We start from the raw sequence: 26976 nt of genomic DNA on the forward strand, positions 1-26976 counted from the left end.
GAGCCACCGGGTGTGTCTTAAGTAGCTATGGTAACTTCCAAGTTGAAGATGCTGCACGATGCGAGGAGCCGGGTGGCTGAAGCCGGCAGGGCTGGATCGGGGGTGGCCGCCGCCGCCGCCGCCGCCGCCTGCCCAGCGCTCGGGGAAGCGCTCGCCGAGCCGCCGCCGAGCCGAGCCGAGCCAGTGACGCCGCGGAGTAACTTTCGGCGCAGGGACGCGTCCGGGAGCAGCAGCAGCAGCGGGACCGCGGCGGAGGCGGCGGCGGCGCGGTGCTGAGCGAGGCATTATGCCCCGGGCGCCCCGGGTTTGCTGGCCGTCGCAGCGAGGGGCGCTTTGCGGGACTTGCCGCCGGAGTTGCGCCGGGGGACTGCGGGCAGCGAGGCGAAGATGCGGCCGCCGCTCCGCGGGGCGCCGGCGGGTTGCGGACGGCGGGGACGCGAGGCGCGGGCTGGAAGGAGGGGAGCCTTGAGCGCCCGCGGCTCGGGGCATGGGCGCCGCGCGTAAGCCGGCGGCGGGCGCGGGGGCCTCCAGCCGGGCTGCCTTGCTGCCGCCTCGTCCCGGCCGTTGCGAGGGCTGAGCTGCTCACTTCGGACTTCGCGCCAGGACTTTCCCTCCGGCGAGCCAGGGGGCAGAGCGCCGCTCGCCTTCCCCGCTCCGCTGCCGCCTCCCCTCCGGCAGGCGCGGCTGCCTCGCCGCCCGGGCTCGGCGCGCTCCGGCCGCGGGCAGCTAGTCTTGGCACCGAACGCCTCCCGCGCCCGCGGCGGCGCCCGCAGCGAGTGGGAGTCGCGGGTGGGCGGCGGGCTCTCCCGCTGCCAGGCTTGACCTGGGGAGACGGGCTGCCCCCGCGCGGCCCCGGAAGACTTCCAGAGTTCTTTCCCCCGCGCTGGATGATGGAGAGGTCCTCGAGCAAGTCCTAAAATGCCGGTAATGAGGGGCCTCCTGGCTCCCCAAAACACCTTCTTGGATACCATAGCAACCCGCTTTGATGGCACGCGTGAGTTGGCTTCCCACTCTCTCTTTCTCGACGGTCCGCTCTTCCCCTTCGTGTCTAGGCCTTCCGTAAGAAAGCTCGACGGGATGTCACCTCGGCAGTTTCTTTGCAAGAGTGTTCCCAGCTTCCCACTCATCCGCTCCAGCTTGTAAATGTTATCTCCTACAATTGTCTACTACAGGATCCCACAGCTTGCTGCCTTCCTGATGTGCTGGACTACAGCTCCCACCATCCACAGCTAGTAGGGTTGGGGATGATGTGTGTTGTAGTCAGAAGTACCCAGAGAGCAGCAAACTGGAGAAAGCTGGTCTTCCGCATCCATGCAAGATGAGCATGTCTGTCTACCTTCTGCTCAGCCCCATCCAATCTCCTTCCTCTCTCCATCTCCCACAGTTTAATTCTAGTGGTCTCTTTGTCTGTGCCAGCTGACATGGACTTCCCATGGGCAAGTACTGGGGATCTGAAAGCAGTGGTGGCTTCCCAGATCATGGTGTGCATACATGTGCATGCCGGTGCAGTCTGCATATGGGGCTGCATGCTGGTCTGAGGTCGCCTGCAAATTCAGCCTGATTGTCTCACCGGCTCCTCTGGGGCTCCTAAGCTTTATAGCACTGGGAGGCTCATCAGCGGGTATCTTTCCACTGGTGTTGCCGATTGCAGATCTCAAGAGAGCTACTGCGCCTTTTAAGAAGGATTTCACCATGTGCTGCTTTTCTCTGCTACTGTAGTATTGTGTCCAAGAAGAGTGGCACATGGTGAAATTACAAGTTCTGGAGATGAATATAGCAGCCCTCAGCACCTTGCACCTGGCAGTCCAAGTGACCAGATATCACAAAGAGCTTTCTCAGCCCATCAGCCTGGAAGCCCTGTCAGAATTTGTATCTGGCATCCCTGAGGATAACCCTGAGCTAACACACCCTTTCCTCCCCAGCTGCCTCGTTTTACTGTTCTGTGTGTATATGTTCAGTTAAAATATAGTGTGTATGAATGTGATGAACAATTTTTTGCAAGTACGTGTGCTATAAGTCACATTCCCCAGGGCAACGAGATTGATTCTGGCTGCCTGTGGAGTGTGCTTCCATGGGTGATGTGCGAGATGGACCTCGAATATCTCATGCATGCACTACAATGTGTAAAGGTTGCAAGACAGTGCCTGAAAAAGCATGTCTCCCACAGGCCACAACTCCCTGGGTTTGTCATGCACATGATGGAGAGCTGGCTGGAGAAACTTTTTGTGAGACTGGGCTTTGGAAAGATGAGAAGTTCAAATGATGTCCATGCCGCTAGTTTCTTGTGTGAAGATGGAGTGGCTTGTACTATGGAACAAGAATGATCTGCATGATATTTTTCTCAGCTTTCCTCCTAGATGTTCAGAACGGTTGACATAACTTTTTTGCCCTGACAATAATTTTAGGATGTAGGTGGCTGGTGCAACAGTACCAGCCCAAGGTGAAGTGGGGATTTGAAGCAGCATCTTTCTAGCACTTTAACCACCTCACCACACTGGTTCTCAAAATGTTCCAAAATGCACAAACGTTTCAGATATTTATGTTCAGCATAAAGGATCAGAGAGCTGAATTGTCTGAATGTGTGGGGGCTTGCCAAGGCACAGGGGATCCTTCTAGGAGGGAGATACAGTGCTTACAATATAAGGGGGCCCAGAGGAGCTGTCCACCTGGCTCTTGTGTGTCAGCCCCCTTTCTGTTTTGAGAAGGCTGTGGGAGCGCCATAGGCGTCTTACTCTGGGGAGAGACGGGGAACGGGGGCTTCATTAAGTCTCCCAACCACATTAATGAAAGCTTGGTTATCATGAGCCCAACCCAGCTTAAGGTGTACAAAATGTCAGAGTAGGACTGTAGCTCAGTGGTACAGCCACAGCATTCTGCACAGAAGGTTCCAGGTTCAATTTTCAACATCTCTAGGGAAGGAATTGTGCTTGAAACCTGAAAGAGCTAATGCCGGTCAGTGCTGGGAACACCAGGTTGGATGGACTGAGGGTCTCACTCAGAATAAGGCAGCATCTTCCTTATGGTACCTTGCTCAGCACATCTACCAAGAGGACACAAGGAAGACCCAGGACAAAGGGCTTAGTCAGATAACCTTTTCAGGGAGACTTTTTCATCACTCCAAAGCTGATTTTATAGGTTTTTAAAAAATCTGTCACCCAAAATTGAGTCAGCATTGGACATCTGGATCTGTTCATCATTTGGCACCTCATGATGGGTTGGATCCTGCCTTCTGTTGTTAGAAAGACTCTTAAACTGCTGGAGGATATCCCTGCCTATTTGTGGGGGGGGGGGGCAAAAAGCAGCTCACCATTCAGCAGAGTTTCCCAAGCCTCTGCACAGGATTTTCATGGGACTGGAGGGCTGTAGGGGGAAGGGAGTGGATAAGTTCAGTTGCACCTGGCTAAATCTGGATCTAATTCAGTGTCCATTCATAGTTCATCTCAAACCTAAAGGGTAGTTAAGTACCCTGTTGCCACATCGATGCCACCTCTTTTGTGTTTGTGGGTGGAATAATGTGCCACTGTATAAATAGCAACATGTGTTCAGGATAGTGTGAATAGAGTGTTTGCCACACAGGCTGACCCTAGGAACTTGTACTCCGTTGTGACTTGCCAATACGTGTGACCTCTTAGTTTAGAAAAACCTGCTTGTACAGTCAATCATCTTGTGTGCCCCTCTTTGAGACAAGTTGCATGTTATTTCTGTATGAAGCAGAAAAATATATTGTTTAAATATATTCCTCAAATATAGTCTTTGTCAATTTATTTTTCAAAAAGGCTTTAAGCTCCCTTTACGGCAAGGAACATGCTTGCCATGAACTGGTTCAAGCCAAGTTGGTAGAAGTGGGCAGAAGGCCAACACTGACTGAAAAAAAGGTTTTCCTATTATACACGTCACTCCCATCCAGCTCATTTTCTTTTTTTTCCCCCACTGTGCCACCATTCTTTCCCTGCAGGAGAAGCAAGATTTTATTTCTTGTGAGATCCAAATTTCAGAAGAACTAGAGATGGGGAAGCAGAACAGCTTGTAACATTTTGCAGTCTCTGGTATTATATAGATGGAGGTTCTACTTTCTTCTTTTTGGCATAAGCAAGTTCCATAGGGGGGGTTCTGCTGCACTTTAGACAAAAAGACTTCCAGCCAGGGAAGGGCGAAGGACAAGATGACCACCCCAACCCCTGCATCCCATTCCATCTACAGAAGCCAGCAAGTCAAGCTGTTAATTATTTATTGGATGCTGGTGAGACACGGCATCTTCTGCCTTGCCTGAGGGCAGCATGCCTGCTTTGGGCATGAAGGGCGGGCTGTGTGGAACACCCAGGTCTGTTCTTCAGCAGAGGCGGAGGAGCCCTACCACTGCTACCTCCTCCACCCCACACACAACCTGCTGACTGAGGCAACCACCGTACTCCACCTAATAGTAGGGCCAGGCCTGAGTCTAGGAATAAGATCTTTCTAATAGATGTCCATTTGGTGGGCTCTTGGAATCCAGGATGGCATCTAAGATCTCTCTAACAGACAATTGTTTGATGGCATCTTAGCGTCTAGGATCATCCAATGTATCTTATTGTGTTGTAAGCCACCCCGAGGCTTCAGCAAGGGGCGGCATAGAAATGTAATAATAATAATAATAATAATAATAATAATAATAATAATAATCCTACTAGCTGCTCATTTGATGGGGACTAACTTAAAGTGAAGATAATAACTCAATCTGCCCCCAGGTTCTTCCTATAGACTTTCATGCACCACCTTCTGATAACTCCTTGGTGTGTATGGGTTTTGTTTCTTTATGCTGAAGGGTAGAGATGCTTCTGGGGGATCTCTGACATAGGCTGAGTTAAATCTCAGTAGGAAATGTGGTGGCTCCAGTGCTCTCAGCTGAGAGAGGATTTATTGTGTTGTATGTCATGCCATGTCAGTTAGTATGTATGTACACATGCATGCAAGCCTTCAAATGGTTTATTTGCCTTTACTGCAAAGCCAGTGTGAGTTCAACATAACCCCTCCAATGATACCCACATCAAATAGCTAGATCATTTCCGTATTTGTTGCCTGAATATTGTTTGCATAACACACACACTGATTTTGGGTAACTAGGAGATCAGGATGTTCAACTTTGACTAATGAGAGTGATCTGAATGGAAGGAATAGGCAGTAAGATTATGTTTTCCTGTGGTTTGGGATCTTCTTAGTTATGCATACCCTTTCTCAAAATATTGAATCCAGGGAGGTGTTTGGTGTAACCTGTAAGTTCTCATACCACACAGTGAATTTTGACTGCTCTCGATAATAAAAGCAAATAAATGGACAAGTTTTTCCCCTTTTAGGGAGAAGAGGTTTCTCTCTTCGTGTACTTTCTCCCTATATACACTGTTCTGCAAAAAGCCATGACACTGAAAAGTCATCTATTGGTTAATTTGCAGATGTATAGATAAATATTCCTGCAGCGCCAACAGCGGGTTCTTGAAGGCCATTGGGCAAGGTACCCTTGCTGGGCTCGCTCATTCACCAAGTCACCCTTCTCATTGCCACTGTCACTAGTTGCTCTTGCCGCTGGCCTGCCTGCTTTTCATTGCTACCACTTGCTTGCCAGGCAGAGGGCCAGGGAGCAAGCAGGTAGGGGCCTCTGGTGCTCCTTCTTCTCCCCGGCACTGTTGTCTGGACCAGAGCGAGAAGCCGGTGAACAAACAGGCTGCCATGGTGCAGAGGAAGAGAAAATACAGGGGGCTTTTGTGAGTTGGGCCCTTCTGGAGTATGGACCCTTGGTAGGTTCCTCCCATGCCCACCCTCGACACAGGCCCCGTCCAGTAGCACGGCAAGACTCCAAAAAGAAAATGGTGAATTAGTTGGGCGTAGTTCGGTGTTAGAACCACTGTTCTGCATGCAGTGTGTTCTGGTTTAATTTGTGATGTGCTCACTGAAAGTCTCTTAATGTTAAGGAAGGGATATGTCTGAAGGCCAAATTATGTGCTATGATAACAAGCACAGAGCAATATTAACCTAGGAAGGTTCAGTGCATATTTCTGCAAAGACTGTTCCTGGTGCTACCACAAAGGAAGTACTGTATTGTATGGTCTTCTTCCTTGTTAACTGATCATCTGCAATAAAAGAAAAGATGGAAGGATCACAGGTGGAAGACAATGTCTTCTAGACCCTCTATACATTTCTGTGAACAAGGCTTGTCTGAAACGGACCAGTATCTGGTAACACAGGTCAGGAGAATGTATTCCCAAATGTGATGTCCCTCTGGGGCAGGAGCTGGCAGCACAGCAGTGAAAGCGAACAAGCCAGCCAGCTGGCTGTAGAAACAAATGCCTCTTAGTCCCTTCAGTATGGATGCATCCCCCCCCCCCGCCCCTGCAACCAGCCTTCTTGGGCAGAGACAGGTAATCCTAGAGCACAAGTTGCAGAGAGTTGAACTCCAGATGTCTTGGACTGCAGCTCCAGATGTTCCTGACAATTTCTCATGCTGGCAGAGGAATCCAGTAGCTGAGATCCAAAACATCTGAAAATTTACTTTCTGACCACCCCTCTCCTAAGGGCCTGGATTACAGTACCAGTTAGTGGAACTGGTACTATGGATTTTAGGGTACCAAGAAGTTCTTTCCTTTCCTTTTTTCCTCCCTGCAAAAGCAACTTGACCAGATAATTCTCTTTGAAGCATATATTCTGAACTTCTCCCCCCTACGGAGGGACTGAACTTTTCAGATAGGTAGATTTACTTCCACCTCTCTGTCCTTTCTCCTTCCTTTTCTAGCCTTTCAGCTTCTCTAAGCTGGACATAGCAAATTAATCTTTCTCTCCCTGGCCACTTCTCTCCACTCTATTGTCTTTGTGTGTTGTGTCTTTTGAATTTTAAACCTATGAGCAGAGCCCACCCACCCCCTACTTTCTTCTTTTAATTAGGATGAACCACTCTGGGAAATGTTGGGTTAGCTGTATGCCAAGTAGACCTATTGAAATGTATGAGATTTAAGTCTCTATCCTGTGGGCAATTTCCAGATAAAGGGCACTGCCAGTTCCATTCCACACCCACCACTTATGGAACAGGGATTAAATGCTTCCTCCAGGAATTGGACAGTTATGGAAACCTCCTTTCTGCAACAGGGCAGGTTGACAGAACTTGCCTAAGGGAGCTCCACCATCTTGTGTCAATCAAGAAAAGAGAGTTTCCACTAGTTCTTGGCCTTCCTAAAGGAGGCATTAAATCTCGGTTGTACAAGTGGTGGGTGCCCCTTGCTGGCGAAATGGCCCACTCAGGTATTGCTCAGTGTTAGGCCAAAATTGGAGTAAATGTATAATTCAGGGTTGAGCAACCTTCCTCTTCAGTGGTCCCCACTGGTCTTCTGCTCCAACAAGAAACTCGCCTTGAGGCTTTAAAAATTGTCCTTTAGATGGTTGTATAACAGCTTGATGCCAATATTTGGTGACAAACCACCATTTATTTGTTTTTTTGCCGGTGGCATGGTGGTGGCACTGTGTGGGCAAGAGTGTACACCCCGGACTCTGCAGAATTTGTCCACTGCTGTACTAATACAGTAAACAAAATTTATAACCTACTTTATGATCCCAAAAGGTACCTGAAGGAAACAGACTGAATGCAACTCCACATGGATATGAAAATGATTAAAACCCACAGTGGAAAAAATAATTTCCATAAATAGGAAACAAGCCAATTGGAATAATCGTGGAAGGACAGTGCTTAAAATAGCAGAACAGAGCCCGTGCTTCAGCCTGCTAATCCAAAGCCCATCTGAAATAGCCATGCCTTAATCTTCCATCCAAAAGCTTGAAGAGACAGGGCAAAAAAGAGGAGGCCACCACACAAAAGGCCCTGCTTCTCATAACTGCTCTTCTTAGAGGCTACATGTAAAGACAGAATGGGTGCATTTGTTCAGAAGGGCTTATACAGAAATGTTTTGGTAGACTTGATTTTAGCCAGTCTGGCTAAGCTCGTATTTGGCTCCAGAACATCTGTGTTTGAAATCCATCAGACTCTGGACAAGATGGACCCTTGCTCTCTGTTCCAGCAGGGCTCTTATTATGTTCTTATAATAAACTGAGCAGAGGACATCATGGGCGAGAGTATGGTGATGGATGCAAGCTTCAATGATTGAAGAGAAGCAGGACCTGAGCGTTCCTTAGAGCCACATCAGCTGAAGGGGCTTGCCTTCTTCAGAGGCAGTTTGCTTCTGTGCGTGAGTCACTGAGGAACCAATGGCAGAGAGAGGCATTTTGCCCCCATGTCCAGCTTGTGGGGGCAGCAGGCCGGTCCCTGCTAGAAGTGAGATGCTGGGTCCGGAGTAGCCCTCCTTGTGTTTGGTCAGCTGCACCGCGCTCCTTGTGTGCAGCCTGACATCTTCCTGACGTCTTCGTAGTGCATCCGTTAGGAGAGAGCCAGTGTGCTGCCGTTGTCCGAGTCTTGGACTGGGGCTTTGGAGAGCTTGGTTGCAGCCCCTGCTTGACCACGAAGCTGACTGGGTGACTTTGGGCCGGCCACTGACTCTACTGGGCCTGAGTCTAACCTACTTTGCTGGGTTGTTTTACAGATTCTATGGAAAGAAAGAGCATCATGGAAGCTGCCTCGGACTTCTTGCAGGGGGGAAAAGGGTATCCATGAAATATGATATCAATAATGAACCATTTAGGGTTGTTTAAAACAGCCTGGACTCCAGATTGTCCACCATATATAGGGATCCATACCCAGGACTGGCATTCATTTCCTGGGGTATGCTCTGTGTCAACAAGCAAACATACTATGCAGACTTACAGGAAGTAGGACATTTCCTCACATGGTGATACAGAGATGTGGAAGGCTGTACCTGTTGGATTCCTGCTTTCTGTACTGCTGTTAAAAGCACAACATCTTATGAGAAGGAGAAGGGTTGTAACCCTACTTGGATTTTGCCGGTGGTGGCATCAGAAAAGCAATCTCTCTTCTCCCCTCCCCTCAAACAATCTAGGTACTTCCTAAAAATAAGAACATCATCATCAGCAACGAAAACAAGAACCCAACTCTCTTGTATTAAAATATCAGGTCACACTTCTGTGACATGTATCATATTTAAATAAATTTGGGGATTTTAGCAGGCAGGCCTTAAGGGGGATACATTTGCAAATGTCTCTAGGCTGGAGGGGGTGGTGGTGGGAGACAACGCCTGCATCAATCTATAAATAAATGATCCCTCTATGTAGTACTTAGCAGTATTGCTGCAGTTGGGCTGCTGTGTAATCTGAACATTAACTGAGCCAGTCTGGGTCCATCTCTCTCCTGCATCCCTTCCTGTTATTTTGGGCGCAATTAGAACCGCAGAAGGGTGGCAGGCACAGGGCAGCTGAACTCCGGCGTTCCTTGCCTGTTTGATCCATGTCATTTGTATCTAATGGTCTTTCTGGGTGCATTTTTGAAAAGAAAGAATATTGAATGAGAAAGGCTCTAGCTTAACATGCTGGTATATTTTTAAATCCTAGAAGAACAGAGGTGGGAAAATGAAATTACCCAGAATAAAATTAGGCTTTTCTTCTGCCTTTCCCCTCACATATTTGCAAAGGTTAAATTTGGTGCTGAATGCAGGGGATGACCCCTCATTAGCAGGCCCTGGAAATCTGCTTCAGTTTTGCGATAAGCTGATATTAGCTTCCCCATCATTGGATAAATTAGCCAAATTTTTGCAGCACTGAGAGTTAGAAGATGCCCCGTCCATGTTAAGGAGATGAACGGCTGCTGCTCTATAAATATATGTGTGGGTCCACATTTGTGCACACAATGTTTCCATAAAACTGATGCAAAATCCCACTGTGCTGGAAGGGCTCCCTTCCAGAGAAGTGTGCAAAGGATTGCAGTCAAACCCAGTAGCATCCAGCATGCTGTCTCATCGATCGGCCCAAGGTAGGCTGCCATGAACTGCCCGGCTCCCAAAAATATAGTGTGTGATTGGCAGGTCTATCTTTGCTTAAGGCTCATATTTTCTCATGCCACTTTGATTCCTAAGTTGGTGTACCAGGAAGGTAAAAAGTGTGTTCATCTCTAGATAGTTATAGAATACCTCTGAACATTAATTGGAGATTTCGTTAAGAAAATCAGGAAGGCACAAGAGGGGACTCACGTCATACAGTGCACCACAGGCATGGCCAGGAGGTGTGAATCTCACCTTTGCCATGAACCCTAAGGCTTACCTGAGGCAAATGGCTGTCTTTCAGCCCCAGCCCCTCAACCTCATTTGCCCAAGCCCCCTGCCGCAGTGTGGGGAATAATGAGGACCCGCACAGAGTCCTGTTGGGTCAGAGCAAAGGCCTCTATTATAGTCCAGCATTTTGTTTGCACAGTGACTCAGCCGATCCCAACGGGAAACCCACCATGGGACATGAAACGCACCGGCGCCCTCCTGCTCATGTTCCCCAGCAACTGGTATGCAGAGACAGCATCTTTTTCCTAAACTACCCCTCCCCGCCCCCACACACAATGCGATCTCTCCTTCTTGGGGAGTGACTCTAACTTCTTGATCACTTTGGTTGCCTTTCTGTGTCCCTGTTCCAGCTCTGCAGTACATTTTTTTCTGGTACAGTGATAAAAATTGTACAAAGTAAGGGCATTATAATATTTATGGTTTTATTTTCCTGACAATTCCCATTTCAGATCATGGGAGCTGCCCTTTTCACAGCAGCTACCCATAAGGTTGGCATTAATTGCTAGCTCAGACCTAATCAGTTGTATGGAAATTTGGGGGGGGGGGGGCTGCCCCAATGTGCATCAACATGAACATCTGTTGAAATGTATTTGCTATTTTAATGTTAATTCACGCAATTTGTAGAGATCTTTTTGGAGCACTTTGCAATCCTGCAATACCATCTCATCCAGGTGATTATTTTCAATTTGTCAGTGAAGCTTGGATCTTCATCTCTTGTCCTCACTATTTGTCTCAATTCCTCAGTCTTCATTCTTGAAAATATTAGTTTAGGCCCAGGTATCTGCATTAATTCTGCAATGAAAACAGATTCAAGGAATTCATTCAGTTTTTCTATGATCTCATTCTCTTTTAGTACTCCCTTAATTCTATTATCACCCAACAGCCTTTCTAGTTGCATCTAATGCATTTGTTGGTCTTAATATTGTTCGTGATGTGCTTCTCAAAATCCTCATTTGCAACCCTCATTGTTTGCTTGCATTCCCTTTCCAGAGGCTTGTGTTTCTCTTTATTCTCATTTGGACAAGGCTTCCATTTTCTGAAGGAAGATTTCTTACTCCAATAGCTTCCTTGACACTGTTTGCTGCGTATGGTGAGGATGTCTTCAGTTTGGTGCTACATTTCTTGACCTGCAGTCTAGATTCTAGCTGAGATTCTAGTGTTATGATTTTGAGTAATCTCCAAGCATTCTTGACTTTCTCATTCAACTTCCAGAGTTGCTTTAAGAACTACAAAAAGATAGTGTGTGTGAATCTGTCTAACACTGGAAAGGACTAAACAAGTGTCATGCGCATGTTTGTTTATGGAATGTTCATTATTAATTATCTGGGTCATTAATTATATGTGCAAACAATGACACCTGGCACAAACTCAACCACTGTGGTGTTTAATCCTGGAAAAAGGCAGTGTGATGTAGTGGTTACAGTTTTGGACTGGGACTCATGAAATCCAGGTTTGAGCCTTCTCATTTGACCATGAAACTTTGAACCAGTTCCCAACTTGCAGCTTGAACCTACCTTACAGGGCTGTTGTGATAACTTGGAGGGGAGAAGGGCCGTGCATGTTGCCTTTTATTTATTTATTTATTTATTTATTTTATTAAAACATTTTTATGCCGCCCCATTTGCTGAAGCCTCGGGGCGGCTTACAACAATAAATTAAAATAACATTTTAAAATATATACATTAAAATACAAATATATAATATAAAACATACAATATAAAACAAGCCGCCCTGGCCAGATAAAATTCAATAATATTAACATTTAAAATACTGCTTAAATAAAAAGGTCTTTGCCTGGCGCCTTGCAAGAAGAAACGGAAACAGGATGCGACTGTAATAATAAATAAATATGTTCACATGCTCTGAAGCTTATTTGCATGTAGATTTATTTATAGCATGTACAGCTGGAAAATGTCCTACCTGGCCTGCTGTGCATATGCATGTTAGGGAGCACCTGAGTGTTCACTGCGATCTGCAGTGGAGGGGGAGACACACAGGGGGGCTTGCTCCCCTAATTCTTCCTTATGCAAGTGGGAAGCATGCAGGCCTGGAGCCAGTTATGCGCTCTGGGAGGGTTTGCCATCAGAAGCCTCTCTGACTACTGCTTCTGGCATTTTACTATAACTGGGCTAGTTCTAGAAGGCATTGTTTTCTGGCTGATGGGAGTTGGAGTTGCTGTTGGTTTCTCTATCTGAAATGCAGACTGATATCCCTTTGGCTGCGCTTTTGCTTGGGGTGTGCTCCTTTTCTGATGCTGGCTTTCAATCAGTGTAGTTGTTGTTTTAAGATTTAAATTAGTTTACCATGGTGATTTGCTCTTGTTTTAGCATGGTATGCGTTGATTAGGACAGCAGAGAAATGGCAAGTATGTCTGAAATAAAGGCAATATTCCCCTACCCCATCAGATTGCATGGTGCATAATATGCATAGCAGTTTCGGCCAAACTAGTGGGTCTAAGGAATTGCTTCCCATTGCTGTAACTGAAGGAAGGCAAGGTGGCACTGCCCAGGGATAAATGTGAGCGTGAGCAGCCAAGGCAGGGGAAACATAAGGTCCATAGCATGACCCCAGCATGGCTGGCATCAAGGGGAGAAAGCATCAGCCCATGCCAAGGGCCCACATCCCAGCGGGTCCCACTGCCAAGAGACCACCTGGGCTGCTGCTCCTCTTCACCTGTGCCACCTGCTTGTTCACTGCCTCTCACGCTGGCCCAGTCCATGGTAGTGATGATGATGAGGAGGAGGAGGAGGAGCAGCAGCAGCAGCAGCAGATGCTCCGGCCTGCTGGCTCCCTGGCTTTTGGCCTTCTGAGCAAGCAGGTGGTAGCCACGATGAGGAAGAGGAGGAGGAGCAAGAGTGGCTGACTATGAGAAAGTGGACTCACAGAAGGAGCTTTGTGCAACTTGCTGAGCCATCGTGCTTTGGAATGCTGTCTGAATCTAATGCTCTTCCTTCAGGGTGCACTGTAATAGGTGCTTGTAATAGAGTTTAATAAACCCATGATGGCTTATTGTGTTGTCCAAACCCAGTCAAAAAATAAACCATAGTCAAGTTAAAAAATCAGGGAGTTAATTGGCAAGAGTGGCAGAAATGCTTGCCACTCTAGCCAAGAGACTAGCAGGGGACCTCCTTTCCCAGGCACCCAGAAATGCTAAAGCAGCCCTTGAGCACAGCTGGGAAAGGAAACTTGGGGAAACCACTGTGCAGAGACACAGGCTTAATTTGCAAGCCTTGCCAGCTCCCCTCTGGGGTTTCCTTCAAATTGTGCCACTTCCTGGGGCGCTATCCACTAAGGGTAAATTGCAAAATCAAGGGGATAACTGGGGCTTCCCAGCTCCCCCCTCCCCTGAAACCCTGGGAATCCTGCTTGGAAGGGGTTGGAATTGAGGAGGCATCCCTCAAAAAATTCCTTTTTACAGGATATTTGTGGGGTCCTTTTAGGGAGTCCTTGTGCCTCTGTGCTGTCCACCATGGGGGCAGCCAGACTCCCATGAACACCCCCTTAAAGCCTCAGTGGTGTTTTGCAAAAGATGCTTTGCACACACCCCACCTTTTTAAAGAAGTAAGACTAGTTAGGTGGGCTGCAGAGTTGCGGTTTGGCACACGCACTTCCTCCGTGCAGAGAAGTGTCTATGCCAGACTGCACCTTTGTGGCCCACTGCTAACTTTTCAAATCTTCTTCATCATCACCTCCTTTTTGCAGATGGGTTCTGTGGAAAGCACCCTTTGTAGCAGAATCATGGGGCGCTTGCGGGGTAGTTCGTGTGGCCTTCAATTGCTCTCACATTCCCTAGCATGGGTGCCACAGGGGCACTTTTACACCCAAGCTGCAGCCAGCATCTTCCCTAAGGGTGCTCCCAAATGCATTCCTCGGGTATAAATCCGCTCACACATTCATTGTGCACACAGAAGGCTGCTGGTCGGGTTGCCTCTTTGCTGCTGGATAAATGCTTGCTGTGGAGATGTACCCACTGTGACTCCTTTGGGTCCAAACGACAGGATTCTATTTGCTGTGTTCAGCCAATGCTTGCTTGTCCCTTGCCCCTTTTCCTCTTCCTGTGGGACACACAATACAAACAACTACAACCAGGAAAGGGTTTTTTCGGCTAGCTCCCTAGCTGAATTTTCTGGAGTGGGGGAAGTCTAAAGTTACAACATGTCTGACTACAGGTGGAACCTCATGTGACTGAACGCTCCTCATTCCAAAAAATATATCCCTGCACCTAGAAAACTAGCAAGTCAGAGAGAAGACTGGAGTAGAACATGCCAGCTTTCTATGTGCAGACGAGTTTTGCATGTTGAATGGAGCAGCATCGGGTGGCGGCAGCCCCCACCCTCAGTCTGAAATGGTCCATTCCACAAGCAGCTCTGTGACTTCCTCTGCAGCTCTGTGGGAACTAACCCTGAGCAGTTCCCCTCTCTTTCGCCCCACAGTCCCCTTCTCAGGAGGTGGGTCTCAGCATATCTGGTCCTAGGAAGGAGTGCTCCCTCTGGTGAAATTAGCAAATTTGTTTTTGACTTCCCTTGCTGATGCCTGATCTGGCTCATTTGCTTGACAAATCCAGAGCTGTTTGTTCTGCAGGGTGTCAGGCACTCTCTGCTTCTGGTAGCTTCTTGGTTGCTTCAGTGCAAGCATAATCTGAGCACATTAAAAAAGAAAAGAAAAATCATTGTGGTTTCAGTGATACCCACCCTCATACTGCAGCTCATTTAAAAAACAAAAACACAGAAAAACAATTGTAATTGCGTGGTGAATATATCTGGAAAAATGTAGTCAGCTGCTCAGACAAATGGCTTGAAATCCCAAGCAGTTCACATGCTGCTGACAAGATGTAAGCCAGGTGTCGATTGAAAGCCCATCCAGAGCCTGTGGTACCTAGGTCGCAATCTTCTGTGCATCCACCTGGGAGTAAGCCTCACCGCACACACTGACTTATTTCAGAAGGAACATGTGTAAGACTGGCCTGTTAGTCAAGAAGATGCCTTGCCCGAATGGGTATCCTGCTTATTTCTGGATCCAATCTCAAGTGCTAGCTTTGAGCTTCAGGTTCTACATAGTTCGGCGGCTTGGGATCTGGCAGGGCACCTCCTCCTCATGTACCCGAGAAGCCTTTATTTATGGATGCCTTTCTCTGTGTGTCTCTGTGTGGAGAGGCTGTGTTTGAGAGAGGGCTTTTTTGTGGTGGCCTCCCAGCTTTGGAATATGTTTTGGAAAAAACCTTGCCTGGCCACTGACATTATTGTCATTTCAGTATGAGGCTAAGAGTTATTGTTGCTGTAGCTTTTAAGGAGCTGCCTTTTAAAGGCAAGGTTGGGCAACCCCGTCAGTGAGTTGGAGATCGGGGCCCATTTTTGCCTCACCTGCTCCTCCCTCCATGGGCCATACTGAGGGGGTAGATGTTTTAAACTGCAGTCCCCCCCCACCCCCAAATTTAGCAGGTGATCCCTTTGTGCTTCTGTAACTCTAAAAGGGTTGAAGTGGCTACAGAACACTAAAATGTCCACATTTCATGCACAACCAAAATACATTGTAATTTTTAGCATTGTGTAGCTGCTTTGAAGTGCCATCTTGTGCGTATACTAAAAACAAATCTAACACTTTGGGCCACAACAAGAGCTGCACTGTGGGATGACAAGGGCTGCACGTTGCCCATGAGCTGTGAGTTCCCATCCCTTTTTAGCTTTTGTATCTAGTTATATTTTTAGTCTTTGCAGTCTACGTCGTATTTTACTGTGCTGTGCCGACATGTGTGTATCTGGGTTTTGATGCTAAGCTGAATCGCAATAATTCATTGTGATTTTTATTGTTATTACTATTCTGGTTTTGATTATGTTTTGTACAATGCCTAGAGAGCTATCTTTATGAAGCCTTTAATAAACAAAATGAACAATTCATAAATAAAAGCTGTGCTGGGACCTTAGCATTCCTTTTTGGGGTTCACCTGAGTCCCACAGGGCTGCCCACCCCTGACCTTGGAGTAACAACAGAGCAGCTGACACTGTGATATTCAGACAGGCTCTGGCAAAACTCATGGTGTCATCCAAGCAGCTCAGCTCCTTGCTGCTGAATGACACTTACGGCACACAGACAGCCCAGAGACTTGTTGATTTGATGTATTCTTACTGCAGCAGTTAAAGAATCTCTGTGTGTGTGTGTGCGTGCGTGCGTGCATGCGCATGTGTGTGGTAAGTATAAATATCCCCAACAAAGTCACAGTGTGGGCGTATCATGCACCTCTAGGATTGTGTGATTTGTGTCTAGAACTTTAGATCTAAATGCATACAGAATCTATTTATCCAGCAGGGGTGGAGAGCTTATTGTGTTTGTTCTATTATTGTTGTTGGTTTTAATAGAGGTTTTAATTGCCACTGATACATTCCCTTCAGTGATTGTTAGCTGCTTTGAGGACTATTTAGTCAGACATAAAAGGAAATATGTAACTTACCGTGCAGCCCTGTGCATGGTTACTGGGGAATCCCATGGAGCTCAATGGGACTTACACACTGCGAAGTATGTATAGGCTTGGAGCCTAAATCGATGTGATTGATAGCAGCCCTGACAGTAAACTCGTTTAATTTACATGGAAGCCCTATTAAAATGAAAGAGGCCTATGAATGTGTGTTGTACTGTTGTGACGAACATGCATCAAATCATTTTATCTTATTTACTACTACTCTCATAATCACTTTTATAATTATTGACCTTGCTAAGTACATACTTCTATCTAACACACTGTTTTGAAAGGCACGGAGACTTTGAACCTAATATCTGCATCTTGAACAAAAGCAGACTTTCCCTTCACTTTGCAAAAGAGGTGCTGCTGCTTCCAACATTTCTTATTTGAGGCTAAACATAAATAAGGAATTGGAATATTTGAGCAGACAGTCCTATATGAATGTGCTTTCATAGACTTTGGTTTTAACATGGATAGCTAAGCAGGAATTTGGTTCCAGAGTTTCTGTGATCAAAATCCATTATACCTTGGGTTAGGTGGGCCTTTGTTCTTTCATCCAGCAGGGATCTTCTTATATCTTTATCATAAACAGGGCACATCATGGTACCAGCTGTGGTGATGGATGCAACCTTAGAAAGCTTTTAAAAAGTGTGTGGGGCTTGACAGAATCATAGATCCATGTCAGATGAATGGAACCTCCATGTTCAGAGGCAGTGTACCTCCAACTACAAGGTGCTATGGAAGAGATGATGCATGATGGTTGTTATTGCCTCCATGTCCTGCCTATGGAAGCATCATGGGGGCCGCCTTGGGGAGTAGAAAGCTGGACTAGGCAGATTTTTTTCTTTGATGTATCAGCTCTATTCTTTCTTACCTACAATTTTAGATGTGCCACTGAGAACGCTGTTAGCAGTCATTTAGAAATGCTGTTAGAAAGCTCATTCTGCATTTAGTAGAGGTCATCCTTGCTGTTAACTGAACTCGCTGTTCAGTTTGAAACAGCATTATTTGAAAAATGCTGTTTCAAATAAACAGACACTTTGTAAAGGATGGCATCTTTTCAAAGCATGAAACGAAAAAGGGTTGGCGAAGCCCACTTTCCCTGCATCGATCTGCAAACCGAAACAACACATGCTCAACGGAGCAGATGCCTTCAGCACCCTGGACAGCTGCACCCCGCGTCCCTGAATGCCAGCCGGCAACTCCTGTCTATTCTTTTCAGCTTTGACCTCCAGCAAGGCCAGCGCTCCTATGGAGGGAGCTGCATTAGTGCTTCCCCTCCCACGAACGTTTCTGTTCCAAGAAGTGTTCAGTGTGTTGTGCTTAATGTACAAAGCTTCATATAAGACAAGTGTATTGATCCTCAAGCCTGCAGGCCTCATCTGGATGCCCTTCGATCCCAGTCTGGCAAACGCTGATCCACAGGGATAAGAAAAAAGAAGGAAAACTGGGCTTGTGAAAAGGCAGAGGCGGCAGAGAGGACAGGTGCTTGTGTCCAGAAGCTGCAGAAGTGAGGAATGCTCAAGTTCACAGTCTGACATGGAAGCAGCAGCTGGTCTTTTGGGCACAGGTCTCTGGTTCATTTTCCAGCAGGGACTCCCACAGATGTCACTGAAGTTGCTTTATCTGCAACCAAGGGAGGCAGTGCACCTTCCCTACACCCAGGCTCAAGGGCTCTGCTCCGCTCGGGAATAATTAGGGACAAAGGCCTATAATAGCAGAAGGAAACTGGGCACTCCAGAAACAAGGCCATGGTCAGGAAGAGTGGCTACCAAGAGACAAAGAAAGGAGCACAGGGGAAGAAAATGAGGAATGTCGTGTCAGGGGATACTAAGACACCAAACCAGTAAGCAGATGGAGTTGTGTACGGGCCAGGCATCTCTCAAAAGAAAAGGTTTCAGAAACCAGAAGACTATTTTTGAAGCCAGAAGAGACCAACTTAAAGCAATGCAATTGCCAAGAGACAGTTTTGCAGAACCACACAAAGGGGTCAGAGTGAGAAGACGACATGTAGTGCAGGGAGAAAGAGGGGCAAACCTATTATACTGATGCATATACCAGCCGGAAAGGTTTCCAGATGAAACTATCACCTCAGTAAACATGAATTTGGTTTTAAGCTTTATTTCAAAAGCTGCCAGGTATGTGAGATCAATAAGCAACACTCCAGATCTACGCAAGTCTTCTTGGTAATAAGTATACAGTTTTACCGTATCACAGAACCTCTCACAGGCTCGTTCACTGTATTGTTCTAATTTAGTAGGAGTGATGCAAGAAGCTGGGCTTAGAAAGGTCTAAGACAGAGGTGGAGATTCTTATGTCTTGCACAATCATTTAGCCCTCTGGGGTCCCACATGAGGATCCCCTTCCCCCCAGTTACTTATCCTCTGGTGGTTTACCTTTTTTGTGCAGTTTTTCCCCCATTAAAAGAGGTTGAGATGCTTTTCATAAGGGTTATTTACTGGCAGTAAAAGTGTTATAAATATGCTGGCATTTTTGGTACCTTGACCCTGCCCCCTTTGCCTTCACTTTGTCCACCCATCATGGGAATGTGGCCCTGTGAGCATCTCCAAAAATGAATCAGTCCTCAGGCTAAAAGAATTTGGCACTCGGATATAAGTCAGTTTAATCAGTAGATTAATCAGCTAAAGATTCATTTGATTATGTGTTAGAAGCACATGTTCATTGCTAGTAGGAAATTTTAATTGCTGTGGCTGAGAGTTAAGGGCACATTTGCTTCATTTTGAGGCTATTTGAGTTGCAGCATGTTTGTTAGAACATGGCGTGAAAAAGAAAATGCTTGCCTTAACATATGAAAAATGGCACTGATGTTGAGGCTTCAGCAACTTCAAAAATACATTTAAATACCATCAATTAAGCCTGTTAAACACCAGATGATTAATTAATTAATTTTTTCACTGGTTGACAGTTCTAACCTTAAGGATCATCCAGATGAGTCTTATGAGAGACGCTAAGAATACTATTTCAGCATTTCACTCCCCAGAACTCAGATGTGTGTGCACATGTTGGTTCAAGATCTGCCCATAAGCCCTTGTTCTGGTCTAAACGTTCCCAAAAACACAACCTCCCCCTGATTTTCCTTGGGGCAGCCCACACAATTTTATTGATGTGCCACAGTTTTGATCCAAGAAGGTAAGAAGCCATTGTTCAAACCATCTAGAGACCACCTGCTTTGCTGTTTACCTTTCTGGGAACTGAGAGTTTGCACCAATTGTTTAGGGAGGAAATGTACTGAGGTGTGCAAAGAACTCACTCAGATTCTCAGCTCTGGATTTTGCAGATAAGCATCTTTTAGTCAAAAATCTCCATTTGCAATGGTGGCAAGCAAGTTTTAAAACATGAATTCCTCTTCCAGCTTTAAGTAAATTATACTTGGGGTGGCACATTTTTGCCACAAACATTTTCAGGTTGCAATGGAGACATGGAGGTGAAGGGAACAACCATTTCATTAGCCCACTACCTTCCTTGCATTCTCACATGCTGTTTATCACCCTGTTCACAGTTGCCTGTTTCTCTGATCGGCTCCATAGGTGCCATTGTCACTGGTAAGCAGGGGTGCTTCAGGAGCCATGGAAATGGCATCATTATGTCATGTCACACGGATTTGGCTACAGCCCTGTTTGACTCAAAAGCAAGGTTTCTCCTGCAGCATTTGCTTCTACAGATGGAAGGTTTTCATCAAATCACTTCCTCCCTGTAAAACACACTCACACACCCTTGGAGAATGGTGAGGGGAAAACACAGCCTCTCTTCATTGTATAGTAACTTAAACTTTAATAAACAAAAGCTCCCGCATGGTTAAAAACAAAGGCTGACATTTAATATTTTCTTTGTTCCAGTGAATTTCTTGGAAGGAGCTACATCTGGCCCAGTATATTCCTGTCTACTAAAATGGGTGCTTCCATGGGAATTAGCAGTCATTTCCAGAAAAGCACACTCTTTAGTCTCAGGCAGTCTAGATTTTAAATAAGCCTATATTTAAGACTTCTCCACTATGAAAGGATTTCTTAATTATTAATACTTTGGTGAGCAATCTATATGTGACTCTTGACTTAAGAAATTATTTACAGTGTCTGAGTAATGCATCCACAAAATATCTTGTGCTGTGAGAGGTTGCAGAATGCATTCTGGCTCGCTCATTTCTATATCAATTTTCTGTGCAGCACCTAGAACGTGGTTGACACTATATAAGCAGCAGTAGTTTATTATTACAAAGCAAAGATTGCTTTGTATTACAAAGCAATATTTGCATAAGCAAATATTGATAGTGGAATAAACAAGAGACCACAGTTCTGGATGAATTTGTAACATGTTAGAGCAATTTGCCAACATACTTGCATTAAATATTTTAATTCATCTATCATTTCAACACACAATACTCTTTAGGAGCAATCTTATGCAAGTTTAGACAGAAAATAGCCTACGACTCGTGGTATGGCTGGGGCATGCTGGGAGTTGAAGGCCTCTTTTCTGTCTAAAGGTAAGGAAGTTTATACCCTTCAAAGGCAATCCTATCCCCAGCTTGCCCCAAAATAAGCCCAGTATGACTGCTATGTGCCAAGTTTTCTTCCCTTCACACATTCAAGGCAGCACACTATTTATTTGCAAAAAGCTCTTTATTTACCAAAGGATACCCAATAAATGTAATCACCACAGAATGTATCTGTGAGCGTGCACAGAGTGGTTTTGGAGCCCAATCCTTTTGAGCATGTATGAGCCTGATCCCTTCTGAAGGGCCCCTTTGGAAGCAGTCACGCCTCTCTTCTATCCCCCTCTCCTCTAGTAATCGGCTGGCCCTCTTCTCCCAAGACCACATCATGGGGCCAAGAGTCTACCAGGTTCGTCTGACCCTGAGAGCTCCTCTCCCAGCCCCCCACCCAACACCTGTGCATCCTGGCTCCTCTCAGAGCCTGCCTGAGATCCTGCAGAGAGTGGCCTTGCAATAAGTACTGCTTCATCCATCTCAAAATCTGGGGCCCCACATTCTTAAGTTCCCCCTGCCTCCTGCCCTTCATTCTCTGACACAGAGTCCAGCTTGGCATGACCCGTTAGTTCACGTCAAGAGCAACTGCCACCCTCATTCACAGCAATAACCATTGTACAGGTGAATGACCTACGTCGGCGTCATCATCATCACCATCATCAAATTAAATTTCTATATTGCCGCTTAGCCGTAAACCGTTCTTAGGGTGGTTTACAACAACTAAAATGCTAGACACATTAAAATACAATATAAAACAATGTGCAAAAGTTCAAATCAAACCAGTTGCACGATACAGTAAACACAACAATTTACAAAACTTATTAAGCTTGAAAACAGCAGTGATATGGAGGAATTAAAATTAAACTAATGCATTATCATCATGCAGTCTACAACTACAGACCACCCACCCAACTGGCCAACAGCCAGAGTCTTCATCCCAGCCACCCACTGACCGGGCACCAAACAGCCACCAATGGGTGGTGGCCTAAGGGAGTTGAAGTTTGGCTGCTGCCCCAGGCCACCGCCCTGGCAGAAAATCTCCTGGGAAACAGGCTGGTGTGAAGGGAGCAGCCCCCTCCCATCATGTTCCCAATCCGTAGAACATCCCAAGATGCAAAAGAGCCACACCTCGACAGACGAAATAATGTCTCAACTGGCAGTCACGGGGATGGGCAAGCAACATACACACACAGGCACAGCAGTGCATATCTGTCCTGAGTGCTCGAATGAGGACACCCAAGACCTGGAAATACCACTTGGGAGACAGCAGCACCTTGTGGCGACAGATAGGAGCACCTGGAAGCGTGATGGCTTGGGACCGTCAATGCTTTCCAATTCCTTACTTGCACAGAACTTTGAAACACCACTCACTCCATGTTCTCTTTATGTGCAAGGCACTGTCAAGGACACCTGTCCATGTCTGTTCACCAAACAATGGGGGTGGGACTGGGCTGTGCATCCTGCAATAAGCTTGGGGTCTCCTCAATTCAAACATACACAACTGGAGAATATCATACCAAATGCCACTGATTTCTTTCTTAAGGCAGTTTTAAGCAGAAGTGCCCATGCCAATAATAGCAAGACTAGGTTGCCAAGAATGTGGACCCCATGTTAAGCTTTGGACCACTCCAGAACATGCAGTCAAAATAGTGTCTTTCATGAGATGTCATTGAATCACATCTGGCCCATCTGAGCACAGACCACTGCCAAATATGATGCTGCCATGCCAACAACATTCAAAGAATATATAAGAGAACAAGGAGATGGCAGCATATCCCAGTAAGTGTACAGTAAAGCTTTGGACAGCCTGCGCTGCATTGAGATACCACTGAATTGCATCCAAGTCCATGTGGTGCCACTAGGGCTGAGGCTTGGGGCCAAAGTCCAGGAACTACCCAGAGGGTCACGGCGGGGAGAGTATCAGAAAAACCGAAACAAACTCCATCTGATTCCAGTAGTCATGACAGCGCTATGATTTAAGTGACTTTAAAATGTGCAATACTGTGTTCTTCAAGGTTTTTTTGTTTTAAATCAGGGGTAGCAAAAACCTGTGTGCTTGTTGCTATTATAACATATCAGAAATATCGACTCGGTTAAAGCATGCAATGGCAATTGGAAGGTGGAAGGCAAAATGTTAGGTTTTGTGTTTCAGAACTGAAATAGGATGCATATACTTCTAAAGGGGACACAAGACCTTAACGTTCAGGGAGTAAAATGACATTGCAGCATCACTGCTTGGGGCTCAAGGCACTGTCCAGCAAAGTGTCTATGCCAGTAATAGCCAATCTAGGTAGAAGTGGAGCTGTGTGCGCCCACATGGCCAGGAAAGTGGCATCTATGAGATAGCACTGAATTGCATCCAACCCAAAGTTGTGCTTGGATGCAGGAGGTTGCCTGGCAGAGTGCGCCCATGCTGATAATAGTGTGTCTGAGCTCTGAAAGAAACCTCAATGCTGCAGCTTCGATGACCCAATGCAGCTGCGCTCACACATTGTTTTAAACGTGTGTGCATGCATGTGTGTGTTCCCCCTCATATACGTACATGAAATGTACCTGCCCTTTGTAGCACTTCTTAGAGCTCCTCAATTTTTTCTGCCAGCGCCAAAGCAAATGTATCCCTCTCTCCCTACACAAGCTCAGTACCCCCCAGTGCTCTGGCATGTGCTTTCACCTCTTGCACACCCACACCGCACCCCACCAAGAACAACCGCTCCCCTGAGCTGCACTCTGCGGCAAACTATGTTCCCTGAGTAGGCGAAAGGACAAAGCTATAGGCAGGAGCACACGGTGTCCTGGGGTATAAATAGCTCCAGCCGTGAGTTGCAACAATAGCTGTGCCACCTGTGCTGGGAACAAGTTGCCTCTGTTCAGGAGGGAGTGGCTGCTGGTTCTCCCCCACCTGCCTCCCTTGCACATGCATGCCCCTGGAGGTATATATAGCCTGGCGTGCATGTTGCTCCTGTGCAGAAGAAGAATGCTGTCTTTTCCTTCCAATGCATCGTTCTGCTTTCATCCTTGTGCCAAGTCTTAGGTAGGGGTTGATCCCCAGCCAGAGTAGCCCTGACAGCACAATGATCGTGGTGGAGATCTGTAACATTCTGTTCTGTTCTTCAGGGGTGATTGTTGTTGTTGTTAGTTGCGAAGTCCTGTCCGACCCATCACAACCCCATGGACAACATTCCTCCAGGCCTTCCTGTCCTCCACCAACCCCCGGAGTCCACCTAAGCTCACACCGACTGCTTCAGTGACTCCATCTAGCCACCTCATCCTCTGCCGTCCCCTTCTTCTTTTGCCGTCAATTGTTCCCAGCATTAGGCTCTTCTCCAGGGAGTCCTTCCTTCTCATTAGGTGGCCAACGTATTTGAGTTTCATCTTCAGGATCTGGCCTTCTAAAAAGCAGTCAAGGTTGATCTCCTCTAGGACTGACCGGTTTGATCGCCTTGCGGTTCAAGGGACTCGCAGGAGTCTCCTCCAGCACCACAATTCAAAGGCCTCAGTTCTTCAGCGCTCAGCCTTCCTTATGGTCCAACTTTCACAGCCATACATTGCAACTGGGAAAACCATAGCCTTGACTACATGCAGTTTTGTTGGCAGGTTCATGTCTCTGCTTTTTAGTATGCTATCTAGATTTGCCATAGCTTTCCTCCCCAGGAGCAAGCGTCTTTTAATTTCTTGGTTGCAGTCCCCATCTGCGGTGATCTTGGAGCCCAGGAAAATAAAATCTGTCACTACCTCCATTTCTTCCCCATCTATTTGCCAGGAAGTGAGAGGACCGGATGCCATGATCTTAGTTTTCTTAATGTTGAGTTTCAAGCCAACTTTTGCACTCTCCTCCTTCACCCGCATCTAGAGGCTCTTTAGTTCCTCTTCACTTTCTGCCATTAGAGTGGTATCATCCGCATATATTATTAGGAGGATGCACAGCCCAGTCCCCCCACCCCATTGTTTGGTGAACAGACATGGACAGATGTCCTTGACAGTGCCTTGCACATAAAGAGAACATGGAGTGAGTGGTGTTTCATATAGGATATTAGGAGGGTAAGTACCTGGAGGAGGGCTTTCTCTGTGGTGGCGCCCAATCTATGGCACTCCCCAGAGAGGTCCACCTGATGCCATCGTTATTTGTTTTTCGGTGCCAGGCCAAGACGTTTTTATTTAAACACCATTTTAATTGTTAGCTTTATTTATTGATTTTATATATTCGGCCAGGATGTCTCCAATTATGTTGTTTTTATATGTTTAATATGTATTTATTGTTGTGAGCTGCCCCAAGGCTTCGGCAAATGGGGTGGCATAGAAGCTTACTAAATAAATAAATAATAAATATCTGAGGTTGTTGATATTTCTCCCAGCAATCTTAATTCCAACTGGTGATTCATCTGGCCTCGCTTTTCTCATGATGTGCTCTGCATATAAGTTAAATAGGCAGGGAGACAGTATACAGCCTTACCGAACTCCTTTCTCAATTTTGAACCAATCAGTGGTTCCGTGTCCAGTTCTCACTGTTGCTTCTTGACCCACATATAGGTTTCTCAAGAGACAAATAAGATGGTCTGGTACTCCCATCTCTAAGAGCTTGCCACAATTTGTTATGATCCACACAATCAAAGGCTTTAGCATAGTCAGTGAAGCAGAAGTAGATGTTTTTTCTGGAACTCCCTAGCTTTCTCCATGATCCAGCGTATGTTGGCAATTTGATCTCTAGTTCCTCTGCCTCTTCGAAATCCTGCCTGTACTTCTGCTAGTTCTCGGTCCACATACTGCTGGAGCCTAGCTTGTAGGATTTTGAGCATAACTTTGCTAGCATGTGAAATGGTGCAGTAGTTTGAACATTCTTTGGCATTGCCCTTCTTTGGGATGGGAATGTAAACTGACCTTTTCCAATCCTGTGGCCACTGTTGAGTTTTCCAAATTTGCTGGCATATTGAGTGTAGCACTTTTACTGCACCGTCTTTTACGATTTTGAATAGCTCAGCTGAAATACTGTCACTTCCATTAACTTTGTTGTTGCTTAGACTTCCTAAGGCCCATTTGACTTCACATTCCAGGATGTCTGGCTTGAGGTCAGTGACCACTCCATCGTGGTTATCAGGGATGTTAAGCTCTTTCTTGTATAGTTCCTCTGTGTAATCTTGCCATCTCTTCTTAATGTCTTCTGCCTCTGTTAGGTCCCTGCCATTTTGGTCCTTTATCATGCCCATCTTTGCACGAAATGTTCCCTTCATATCTCCAATTTTCTTGAAGAGATCTCTGGTCCTTCCTATTCTATTGTTTTCTTCTATTTCTTTGCACTGTTCATTGAAGAAGGCATTCTTATCTCTTCTAGCTATTCTCTGGAATTCTGCATTCAATTGGGTGCATCTTTCCTTTTCTCCCTTGCCTTTCGCTTCCCTTCTTTCCTCAGCTATTTGTAAAGCTTCCTCAGACAGTCATTTTGCTTTCTTGCATATCTTTTTCTTTAGGATGGTTTTAGTTGCTACCTCTTGTACAATGTTGCGAATCTCCATCCATAGTTCTTCAGGCACTCTGTCTATCAGATCTAATTGCTTAAATCTATTTGTCACCTCTACTGTATATTCATCACGGATATGATTTAGGTCATACCTGAGTGGCCTAGTGCTTTTTCCTACTTTTTTCAATTTAAGCCTAAATTTTGCAACAAGAAGCTCATGATCTGAGTCACAGTCAGCTCCTGGTCTAGTTTTTACTGACTGTATAGAGCTTCTCCATCTTTGGCTGCAGAGCACATAGTCAATCTGATTTCTGTGTTGACCGTCTGGTGATGTCCATGTGTAGAGTTGTCTCTTGGGTTGTTGGAAAAGAGTGTTTGC

General features: G+C 46.2%; 1 protein-coding gene across 1 annotated transcript in view; it reads left to right on the top strand.

Annotated features, from left to right (window-relative positions):
* The first annotated feature begins 918 nt into the window (after window positions 1-918).
* KCNH3 (potassium voltage-gated channel subfamily H member 3) overlaps window positions 919-26976 on the top strand; it is a 60202-nt gene continuing 34144 nt past the window's right edge. The window contains exon 1 of the mRNA XM_044449593.1: window positions 919-994. Within this exon, the coding sequence (XP_044305528.1) occupies window positions 919-994 (76 nt within the window). The remainder of the gene's footprint in view (window positions 995-26976) is intronic.

Source organism: Varanus komodoensis, unplaced genomic scaffold (assembly GCF_004798865.1).
Source record: "Varanus komodoensis strain SLA01 unplaced genomic scaffold, ASM479886v1 scaffold59_3, whole genome shotgun sequence".
Classification (NCBI taxonomy): domain Eukaryota; kingdom Metazoa; phylum Chordata; class Lepidosauria; order Squamata; family Varanidae; genus Varanus; species Varanus komodoensis.